This window comes from Lagopus leucura, unplaced genomic scaffold (assembly GCF_019238085.1).
Source record: "Lagopus leucura isolate 7727_CA_CO unplaced genomic scaffold, USGS_WTPT01 Super-Scaffold_100004, whole genome shotgun sequence".
NCBI lineage: Eukaryota > Metazoa > Chordata > Aves > Galliformes > Phasianidae > Lagopus > Lagopus leucura.
This window is the reverse complement of record NW_024962264.1, coordinates 45,189,018-45,201,154: the sequence shown is the minus strand read 5'-3', so window position 1 is coordinate 45,201,154 and position 12,137 is coordinate 45,189,018. Positions and strand designations below refer to the sequence as shown.

Genomic DNA, 12,137 nt, shown 5'->3' with positions numbered 1-12,137 from the left:
AGATGTTGGAAAAAAATATATATGTATATGTATGTATATATAGTAAAATAAAATAAAAAATTTAAAAGGGGGGAAAAAAGTGGTCAGCTCAGCTCTTGAAAAGTATTTATATTATGCTGTAGGGCCCAAGCCAGGTTATACGCAAAGTTCACTTAATATGGTGCAAGCCTCTTTTCAGTCTATTGGATTTCACTGGAAGAAGGTGCATGTGTCTGTTCCTTTGAAATTGAAAATTCTGTTAATGTCTTTGCTGCAGGATGATGAGGGCAGATATCAGAGAAAATCCACTTCTGATTTAATTCAGAAAAAAAAATAACTGTATACATTCACTGTGCATGAAAGTAAATTTGTTTTTCATACTGACTGTTACTGTGACTGTGTCTCCTGTTAAGCAGTAGTCACTTAATTACTTTAAGTAAATATTTACGTTGGTTCTGAAATACAGTGTAAAAAATCTAGTTTCTTGTAGTGCCTGGGAACTACATCATATACTGTTAGATGTTGCAACGTTGCATTGGCCTTTCTCTACCTTTGGTTTTTTGTTTGTTTGTTTTAAAATAAACTAACCCCAAACTTGGTTTTCTTTGTTTTAATACTACACTGCCTTCAGGAACAGAAATAGCATTCAATTTAAATATGGCATAGGTAATTTATTCAAGCTATGTAGGAAGTGGTAAAAAATCATGAAAGTATTTTGTGTTTGAATTATGTCTTATGCACATATCATCCATTTTAACCTTCCTAGTTTCACCTACTTGAGTTGGCTGTCTCTGAAAGGAGTCACAATAGAAAATATGTAGTTCATTTAATACTATATTTATAGAACTACACATTTGAAGTCCACCTGTTCTTAGATATGCTCACATACCTACTTCTTAACAGAAAGAATGGGAATGGTTTCATTCACAGAAGAAGCACTTCCAAGCAATTGTACATTAAGTTCAGTATCTTTGCAGTAATGTGATATAATCAATATTTGAAATAGAAAATTCCTAGAACATAGAAAAGAACAGTTCCAGTGTAATATTTGTTTTGAATATATGGGGATTTTTTTTTTTTTTTAATTTTAAGATGAGGTTAGAGAATGCTGTTGTCATCTTCTTTATTAAACTGTGAAGTAATGCTTGATTGCTTTCTTAATTAGTAATGCTCAGAATGGAATACTTAACTTACAACAGATCTTTTAGTCTGTAAGATGGTAACAATTCTGTGAAATAGTACTAAGAGTGTGTCTTTTGGTGTAATTAGCTTTAATGGTAATACTGAATTTTACATCTATTTTCTTCTCAACAGTGGACATTCCTCTGGCTATGACAGTCGTTCTGTTCGTGCATTTTCATATGGTGGTGGTGAGTAAGTTTGCTGGCTTTGGAAAAACTTTTATTAGTGTGCTGTCAAATTGTTCTAAATGCTTACCAGAATTTTAGCTGTGAGTCTAACTAAACAGGTCCTTTCAGAAATTCATTATGAAATCTCATTGCCTGCCATTGTGACCAGTAGATACTGTTGCAGATGTATCAGCTGTTCCTAAGCTCTGTTCTTTTGCTTACTTAATTTGTATGCTGATATGTGTCTTGAAAAGCATGTCAGAATTTGAACCAGGAAGATCAATAATTGAGAAATCCTAAGTGATGCAAATATTCTTTAAAAAAATTGTTTGTCTGAGATATTGTGATCCTTTTGTAGCCTGTTGCAGAAGTTGATTTTCTTTCTGTTTTGGTGAATGTGATGGGAAAAAAAATCTGATGCTGAAAAACATAATCTTCTGGTTTTATAATGAAGATGAACTGGAATAGAAGTTCCATTATGTGGAATCAAATGGAAGTTCACTGAGCTTAGCAGTGAGTTGAGAACTGTTATCTAGCATACAGCTCTGCTTCTTCAGTAAAAGAAAGTAATTGAAATACTGAAATGTTGTCATCCTCCTGATTTGGTCCACATGGGAGAATACAAGGTGAACATGTAGCCAGTCACTAATGCTGCCTTCAGTGCATCTGCCTGGTCTTTTTCTCCCGCTGATTTTTCTGTCTCCTTGCTATTTGTTCCTTAGATCTTGGCTTCTGGAAGGCAAAATGGTAGGGAAAGTTTTGTCCTGTTCAGGGAGGGATACTGAAACGTTTAGCACAGATCAAACATTCCTATAGTGTACCTCCCAAATATTTACAAGCCTTTAGAAGGTATTAAAAATAACATTTGTTAATGGTAATTTCTTGAAGCTGGATAAGTTTAGTGAGTAGCAAATGGTACTTTGTTAGCATTGCAGGGATCCTGATCAATTTCTAAGTGTTTTCGTTCATGCTTGGAAGCTTGTTATGTATTAAAGAACTGTTGAAGTAAATGAACAGCTGCTTTATGCTAACTGCTTTTTTAGCAAAAATAACCATGTTTGCTGAAGTTGGGAAAAAGTAGAGCTGAGTGAGACAACTAACATGGTCTTGTTGACTAATTTCCCAAAGTTTTAACAGGTGAAGTTTTAACATGCAGAGTATCACAAGGAGAGCAGTCTTATAGTCGAAAGTACGTATGTTACATATGATAGGCAGTGTCCAGTTTTCACTGTGGAATGTCTTTTGATAGAATTTCCTATTCTGTCAAATACTTACAGAAACATGAAAATGTGTCTTATGTTGGTCTTCGTGGGGGAGGGGTGGCATGTTAATGTTACTGCAGTATTGATATACTAAAGATGACTGTCATTGTGGTCATGCCAGCAAACAAAATATTGGCATACATGCCTTAAACTTCTCTTCTGTGCTAAGAAAAATTGGGGTATTTCTTCCTCCTCTTTCTTCTGAAGGAGGAAATGATGTATTTACAGCTTGTCCAATGAGACAAGTTAGGCACGTTTCCTGGTTGAGGGATGTGAACACTTAGTGTTATGTAGAAAAGGTAATTAAAGAGTAGTTTGTAATGTGGTCTGTTGTGGTCTGTCTTGTTCAGATTCTTTCTCAAGTTATTGCAGTTTTCTGAAGGTTTTTTTTTCACTGGAAATTAGATCTGTTAGTAAAAAACTTTAAGTCAAGGTTTTTGTCAGTTCCTCTACCTCCCTTAGCCTCCAGCCAGTAGCATTAAAGTATTTTCTAAAGGAGAAGAAGAAGCTCAATGACAAGGAAGGTATTTGATTTCTTTACTCATTTGGAGAAAAAAAAAAAAAAAAAAAAAGGATGGACTTGCTGTTTTTTTTAATTTTTGTTCATTTATAACTGTGGACAGTTCTTAACACCCTGAGTTTGATTTACAGTTTTGAAGATTCATAATCCTTATCACTCTGCTGCATGATTATTATTTTTTTTCCCCTTGGTTGGTTATAGAAGCATGACATCCTTAGTTTCCTAATGTTCATATAGTGACTGTTAATGAATGTCTGAGCTGGTCTTAGTTCTTGAGAACAGGATAAGTAGATGGAGCATGTTTTAATTCATGCATTCTAGTAGATAAAGATGTGAATGCTCCTGCTGCTACCAATTCTGTTTTTCTTGAGTGTGCTTTAAAGTTTCCCACAGGATAGTTGTGCATCTCATCCGAATTTATTTTCATGTATGTTTCCCGATATACTACAGTCATTTGGTCTTAAAATTTCTATCTACTCAGCTCTTACAGTGTTCTGAGCTTCTGGAGCATGTCTGAGCAAACAGGAGATCCTGGTTTACTTGAATTAATTTCCAGCCACAGACTACTGTCTAGTATTCTTTAGATTTGCTGGAACGTGTGGATGTTTTGTCTTAGGCTTTTACCTACTTTCCTTAGTAGATGAGTTTCATTCCTTCTCACATCTCTCCTTTCTTCATCTCTCTCCTCATAAAGTCATGAAAATTGACAGAAGAAGCAGAAGTTTTTAAAAGTTGAGTCGTCTAATGTGTTAAGTAACATCTCCAAGCTGAAATTCCCCATGCAGATGTCAGTCATAATGTGTGATAGGTTAATCAAAGTGAAAAGTGACTTTACAGTGGCCCTTGTTTTCTGGAGTAATGGGTTTCTTAGAACCCTAAAGTTTAAATGAGAAGAGGAGTTATATTGCTGAGAAGAGAGGAGTAAAGTCTTAAAGAATTTTGTTGCATCTTTCTCACAGGAAGATCCTTACCACAGCAAGCAATATGTTCTGTCCAGTTATGAGTTCAAATTAAAAAACACTTCTGCCATCATTTTGTGCCTTTGACATGAGAGAAGCAAAAAAACAGCTTAATTAAGTCAGCACTTAATTCATGATTGAGCCTAATTGCTTTCTTTGCCACATCTTAGTCTGGAATTCATCTTTGTGAAAATAATCCTCAGTTTTTGTTAGGACCATTCCTCAAAAAACCTCAAAATATTTTCTGGTGGAGATGAGTGGATAAGTGCCTCTGTGGAACCATACAGGTGATATCACCTCATATCTGTAATACATTTATACAGCAGAGGCTCTTGCAGAAAATTATGCATTTTAGTTCTTATGTTAGTAAAATAGCAGTATCGTAACAATAGTAGGTTAAGCTAATTCTGGGCAGAAAAAATCGCCTGTCCTGGCTGTGAGCATGGAGCACTTGTTCTGGTATAATACTGTATTTAGACCAGCTTTAATCCTTCTTTTCAGCTGATAATTTTTCCCAAATGGGGAGAAAATGAGCACCTCCTCTTTCCCAATGTATCTGGCATCTCTATTGTAGCAAAAACTTTCATGTGTGAACAAAGCAATTGTCTGTCTCTAAACTCAGACTTCATATGGGTTTTGGGATCTGTAGAGGCTCAGTGGCAGGTGGTTGCTGTTGCGGGTATCCTTCCAGTGAAAGATGAAGGTCTTACCATTCTCATCTCACAACGTGATCCAATACCCTATTTGAATTTTGCCTTATATTTTACCAGTGTTCTCAGTGTAAATTAGGTAAATTGAGAACTTACTGGTGCAGTATAGTACAGATGATTGTTTTACAGAGAATTAATGTGGATACTTATTTACTGGTTGATTCCACTGAATCTCAACCTGTTACCTTCTTTACCAGTCAGCATGTTTGATGGCAGGGAAAGATGGGTATATGAAACACATAGCAAAAACACAGGCCCTGATTAAGGCACTAGTCTTTCTTCTGCTTATTAAAATTACTCATCTTATGCCTTGGTGTCTTTATCCTAGGCTTGGCCATTTTTCTCACTGCAATCTCAATAGGAATGTGGCATAGTAGCTGTGCTATAGCTGCAAGAATATCTTACCTTTGTGCTCTTCTGCTGCATCAAATGCAGTTTCTTCAATTTTTTTTTTAAATCCTTTCTTGAGTCAGTGCTACCTTTGTCATCTCTCAGTATATACAATGCATTTGGCTTGCTGGTAAAGCATCTTGATTGTTGCTGTTTCCTGAAGCATTTTTTTATTCAGTGCTCTGAATTTTTCTTTACAAAATGTGTACATGCAATGAATTTAGCACTACAGAAACAGTTCCAGAGACAGTATTTTTTTGAGGCACAGAGAAAATGTATTAATGCTTTGCCTTATATTGTGACACTACACATCTGGAAAACTACTGGCTGTCTGTTTCAAGTTCCTTCTCTTCCTAGTTTAAAATTCAGAATTAAACTTATTAAACTTTAAAATCAAAATGGAGTAAAATAGTCCACCTGGAGGAGACCTACAATGGTAGCCTCTTCCAACTGTCTGACCATTTCAGGGCTAACCAAAAGTTAAACCATGTTAATGAGGACATTATTGTGTAGAATCATAGAATGGCTTAGGTTGGAAGGGACTTTATAGACCACTGAGTTCCAACCCCCTTCCATGGGCAGGGCTGCCACTTATCAGATCAGACTGCCCAGGGCCCCATCCAACCTGACCTTGAATGCCTCCAAGGATGGAGTATCCACAGCTTTTCTGAGCAGTCTGTCCCAGTACCACGCTACCCTCTTGAGTAAAGAATTTCCCTTAGCTCCTAATCTAAATTTCCCCTCTTTTAGTTATAAACCATTGACAAGGAGGAATCATCTGCCCATGAAAAAGTTGATCCTTTCCTGTTTGTAAGCTCCCTTCAAGCAGTGGAAAGCTGCAGTGATATCTCCCCAGATACTTCTCCAAGCTGAACAAGCCCAACCCTTCCCTCAGCCTTTCTTTGTAGGAGAGGTACTCCAGCCCTCTGATCATCTTCTCTTTCTAGTGCTAGGGGCCCATGGCCTGGGTGCAGTGCTCTAAATTGAGCTTTATGAGAGTGGGTTGGAGGGGAACAGTCAGTCACCTGCTCTCTACTGGCCACCTCTCCTTTTGATGCATCTCAGGCTATGGTTGACATCTGGGCTGCAAGTGTGCACTGCTGACTTAAGTCCAGCTTTCTATGTAGTTTTTTGGGGGTTTTTTGTGAGCTCTCCTCTGGAATCCATAATGCCTTCTTCACAGCGCTGCTGTCAGTGAGCTCTTCTCATTTCTGCACACACATCTGGGAATTGCCCTGACCCAATTGCGGCATCTTACTTTGGGTGTTGTTGAATCTCATTACATTCTTGTGGACCCACTTTTCAAGTTCTTACAGAATCACAGCATGGCTTGTGTTGGAAGGGACGTTAAAGAGATTGAAATGTTTGTCAGTATTCAAGAGGCTTGGTACATCAACCACCATTCTAGGAAGCCTGTTCCAGTGTTCAACCATCTTTACAGTAAAGGAATGTTTCCCAATGCCCAGTTTGAATCTCTCTTGGAACAGCTTTGTACCACTCTTTCATTTTCTATCATTGGTTCCCAGGAGTGTGGAGCTCAGCACCTCCCTCTGCTTCCTCTCTTCAGGGAGCTGCAGGAAGCAATAAGGTCATCTCTCAGGCAGCCTCTTTTTGTCCAGAACACACAGCCCAAGCGTCCTCAACCTCTCTTTACAGGACATGTCTTACAACCTTTGTTGCCTCCTTCTAGTCACATTTATTGTGGAGCCCAGAACTTCACACAGTATTTGAGGTGAGGATGTACCAGTGCTGTATGTAGCAGGAGAGTCACCTCTTTTTACCAGCTAGCTTAGCTGGATGTGATGCAGCCCAAAATATGGCTTGCCCTCTTGGCTGCCAGGGTACAGTGCTGGCTCATGCTGAGCTGCTGTTCCTGGCGCTCCAAGGTCCCTTTCTTCTGAGCTGCTCCCAGCCAATCATCTCCCAGCCTCTGCTTGTGTCTGACATTGCTCCATCCCAGCTGAGCAGCCCGCATTTTCCTCTGTTGAATGAACGTCCTGCTGTTGCTGATTGTCCAGTGCTCCAGTATATCCAGATCCCTCTGCGAGGCCTCTCATCCCTCCAAGGAGTCTGCAGCACCTCCCACTTTAATGTTATTAGTGAACTTACTGAGGATACATTCCACTCCAACATCCAGCGTTTCAAATGATAAGAATGTTAAAAATGATTTTTTCTTTTTTGTTGAAAATATTAGAAGAATGGATGCATATGGAAAGCCACAATGGAACACCCGTTTATTTTAGAAAATGCACTCCCTTAAAATCTTTGTGCTTTGTAAATAATTACTGGTGAAAATCTAGATAGGACATACGCTGTATTTTCAGAGTAACACATAACTGGTTTATCTCAGTGCTGTTGGAGTGACAGTGACATGCTTTTTTCTGATGAGAATTACTGCAGGTGTGAAGGAGTAACCTGAACTCATCATAGCAGTTTATAATACCCTTAATAAAAAAAGGTAATTGCTTGGTGGTGTGCAATTAGAATCAAGCTGAAGTTCACACTTCAGATCAGAATATTGTGTCAGCCAGTGCGTTCAAGCTTTGTAGACCATACGTATATTGTTGACATAGTGGCAAGTCAAGGAAATTAGCAGTCTTTAAAGTCCAGCTGTTTTTTTGCTATTTCTGGCTCCTTTCCTTAGAAGAATGTCAGTTTTGGCAGTGTAATGAACAACATAACTGTTGTGTTAGGGTATTTTTTTTTCTGTTAACTCCTCATTTTCTCTGTAGCTCTGAAGTGAAGCAGCGTCAAGCATTTTGTTAAAAGCAAACCTTCATAGAAATGCTTTTTTTAAAAATTACAATGCTTTTCATTGCAAATGTATTTTTTAACAATGAAGTGTTTTTTTCCTACTGTGTTGCCTGCTCAAAAGGTCTTTTGTATTACTCCTTCAGACATTTGGCAAACTGCTGATGGGAGCTTCTGCCTGCCAAGGGTTTCTGGGGCAGGCATGCTCCAGATGTGATAGGCAGAGCAATTTGAACATAGCTGAGAGAGAGCTGGGAAGTACTAAATGCAGCATTAGTAATGTACTTATGCTACTGAGTAGGTGTTTCTATTAATTATATGATTAATGTCACTTCACAGCGCTGTGGAATCGAGTGAATATTGTTCTGGTATTACAGATAATGAAGGGGAACTCCTGCTATTTGTTGGACAGTGTATTATCACTTGGTAGGAAATCAGATAAGCAGGAAGTTGGAATTTGCAGCCTCTCTATGCCCACTAGAGAGTGCTGTTTCCAGTTAAATACTTCAGCCCTTATTTTTCAGTAATAGGATGCATCCCTGGGACTTCTGGAGGGGGAAAGCAGGACAAAACAATTGAGGCATTAAGATTAGAGCTGTTTATTACATCTAAGTTGGCAAGGAGCAAGGGAGGAGCACATCTATTCTGCTATTGCTGGTTACCTGGAGAGGTAACCATGAGACAACCGTAACTGTGTTGTGCTGTGACTTCCTTCTTAACTTCTTAAGCATTTAGTCTTTGAACAATACACTTCATTTTCTGAAACTGCACTGGTTTAGCAGTAATAGTGATTGTGATGAGTCTTTGTTAGAAATAGCATCTTACAGCATGTGATCAGGAGCGTTATTTCTTCTCTCCAGAGTGAATCAGTGGACAAATCTCTAAAGTTACCGTTATGTTCTGTGATGAAAAAAGTATGGTGAAGAGAACACTGAGAGTAACTAATATCTACTGTAACTAATAGTAAAAAATAGAAAGTTGTGTGCCTCCTTTCCCTAATTTTTCTGTGGACTGTGTTACCTGGTTCTGTATCTCTTCATAAGGACTGTTTAAAGGAGTGCTGAGGCCTTTATTAGCATCGTGGAAAAAATGCAGAGTTTGCACAAAACTAATTTCTACCTGAAAGGGAAAGATTGGAAAATGTCTTTGAAGGAGGCTAACAAACATCTGCTTTCACACATAAGTGCTGCAGTTTTCTTATGGTATCTGATTTTGTTCTTTCTAATACCGGCGTCTTTTTCTTTAGTCACCTTTCCGCACCTTGCAGGTTCTGCTCCTTCATGGTCTAGTCTTATGGACAGCAGCAAACAGTGGGATTACTATGCACGGCGAGAGAAGGACAGGGAGCGGGACAGAGATCGATCTCGGGATCGAGACCGGGACCGGGACCGAGACAGAGATCGAGAACGTACCAGAGACAGGGAAAGGGACCGAGATCACAGCCCATCCTCAAGCGCGTTCAACAGGTCAGTGCAACGTCTCAAACATGCTGCAGCTCTGTTTTAAGCCCTGAGGCCTTGCTATGTCATGTGCTTTAGTGTTAAAGTCCAATGTTCATCTGTATATTCCAAGAGATGGAGGGTGTGGCCTCTTCCCTTGCTCCCTTTACAATTGGAAACTGAAATTCAGTTTCTAAATGTAAAACAGAAATGGAGAAGCTACAGTATACGTCCAAGTTGTTCGTAATTTGTTTTAATACAGAGTAAAGGTGGGATTTAAGCACTGTGTATGAGATATTCTGCTCTCTTTCACCTCAGTTGTTGTACAAAAACCTGCAGAAGTATTTAATGAGTCTTAGTTGCCATCTCAGTGCCACAAGCAATACAGAACAACATTTGTCCTTAATGGTGTTGTGAGCTGCAGAGATGGGTACTTCAGTCATTTGCACTGGCTGGATACCGATCTGTCCAACCAACCTTTTCAAAACTTATTTAAGGCCAACAACAATTTTATTTTTTATTATTTCTTTTCAGATGGATAATTATTACTCTTCAGGCTTTCAAACCTAATTGCTTTTAAAAAAAGGTGCTGCTATTCTGCAGTTCATGCGCACAAACAGAAAGCATTTAGTGCTGAACCTTCTGTGACTCCATAGAGTTGTGTTGGCTTGCCAGATTTATTCATATTTATTTTGTTCAATATTTGCTAAATATTTTGGAGTGGACGTCTAGACTGCTTTTCTCAGTTTTTATTGTTAAATTTGAATTTTGCAGAAAAATATACATGAGCTATTAAGCTGATTGTTTTTGCTAATGGTTTTATGCTGGAGGAAATAAGAACACCCAGAGTTAACGCAAACGACTTCAACTGAGAGACAAGATTTTTTTGCACGATGTTTGTTAGCTAAAGGCCCAAACTAGATGCAGGAAAGCAGCTTTTCCATGTGCACGGATGCCAAAATTATTGCAGTGATGTCCTCTCCTGTGCGCATGTGCTGCATTACAGGGTCAGTTTCTAAGAACTCAGCCCAATCTAAACATCTGTTTCTCAGACAGCTTGATTGAAGGCCAGAAAGGAGCCTGGTCATTCAAGGGTGCTTGAAATGAACCTTAATAGCTTCCAGGCCCAGAGAAATCTCTGTGCTGCTGCCAGAGTTATCTGCAAAGGAGGGGGAAGAGCAGGCCTCAACTTTTTTTTTATGTGACTAAATTATCCACCATCTGCAGCAAAGCTGTTGCCACATGGCTGTGTTAAGAAAATGGGAGGCCCTTAGCTCGTATGAGTTGGTTTGGGAATCACAGAGAAGGTGGAAGTGATTTAATAAAGACTGAACAGGCAGGCATAATATTTCTGTATGTTTTGTTTATACATAAATACATATTTTAAGAAGGTTTATTTCAATTTTGTGCATTCAAAAAATTGAGCTATGAGAATGTGAAGTATTCTGGAGACAACACAGATGCATTGCTTTTATTTGAATTCCCTTTGTTTAAACTTAAGCAGTAGTATGGCGAGATTTGGGATAAGGATTATCTTTACCTTTTAACTGCTCAGAAATTACTCTTTTTATATGTTTTTGTCAGTTGTTGTCTCAATTTAAAAAATCTATATATTTCTTAGAATTGTAAGAAAATTTGATATATATTTTTTTTACTTTATTAGTATAATCAAAATGTGCTTTATAAATAAACCCTCAGTAGTGTTTTATTCCTTCTTTGTCCTGCTGTCCTCAGATGAAATTGTGCATTTTTTCAGCATACCCCTTGAGAAAAGGCAGTGGTTTTTTGGACTGATTTCTTCTGCAAAGAGTATGGTTTTGATTCTGTTCTGTTAATTTGCAACGTTTAGTTGCTTCTGAAACATACAGATCTCTGTCTGATTGGTACCTTACCTGTCTCATGGCTAATTTAAAGAAAAGAACCTGTATTTCTGAGGTCATTGGAGCCAATAATCCAGCAAAGCAGAGCATGTTTGGCCGGAACCAGCTTTAAAGGAAAGAACTTGGTGTCCAGGTGGATTGAGCAGGACTGAACAGTCAGTGTGATAAAGGTCAAAACGCAGTGAGCTGAATTCCTTAGTGAGATCTTAAAGAAATGATATTGACACCTGGGTCACTGTCACAGAAGTAGTAATTGGACAGTGCCAAGAGTGGAGCAGCTGTGTGACTGTGCAGGTGACAAGCAGTGCCATAGACTGCCCAGAGTCTGCAGAGTCTCCTCTTGGAGGACGTGGGCATCCGCCTGCTCCAGATGTCTCTGCTTGAGCAGGGGTGGGCCCAGATGGACCCAGAGGTCCCTGTCCACCTCAGCCATCCTATGATCTGCCACAGCAGATTGGAGCTGCTCACTCTGAGATGTAGTGAGTGCATCATGTTAATGTAGTCATTTATCAGTGCAGCTGTATTACTTAGTCGTAAGTCATAACTTTGAGCTGTAGTTTTCTTAATTTCAGTGTATGTATTTGTATGTATTTCTTAGAATAACAGGAGTTTCTGAGTTCTGTTTGATGCTTCCCTACGCTACCCTAAATTGCTGATTTTAAATTTTATTTTTATTTGCTTCGTGATACAATCGTATAAAATTTCATTGAAAGCTGTTGCTTCAGGCATCCGCCCCTTCTCTGAGGTTTTTGTGCATGGCTGTAATGATCACTGATGTAATGTTCTCATTTGGGAAATGGCGTCTAGATCCAAGTTATGGCAGATAAAATTGTTTTGACTTGAATTCTCGCTGCTGCAGTGCATGACAAAGCTCTCTTGAGGTGAGCTGTTCTCCTTG

The 12,137-nt window shown here is 38.7% G+C and overlaps 1 protein-coding gene across 5 annotated transcripts in view; it reads left to right on the top strand.

Moving 5' to 3' along the window:
• The window catches only part of FIP1L1 (factor interacting with PAPOLA and CPSF1), a 37,038-nt gene that overhangs the window by 23,437 nt on the left and 1,464 nt on the right, over positions 1-12,137 (top strand). For 4 of the 5 annotated variants that reach the window (XM_042870438.1, XM_042870435.1, XM_042870437.1 and 1 more), the window contains 2 exons: positions 1,294-1,349; positions 9,167-9,386. In XM_042870438.1, the coding sequence (XP_042726372.1) occupies positions 1,294-1,349; positions 9,167-9,386 (276 nt within the window). The remainder of the gene's footprint in view (positions 1-1,293; positions 1,350-9,166; positions 9,387-12,137) is intronic. The other variant, XM_042870436.1, reaches the window with a different exon arrangement.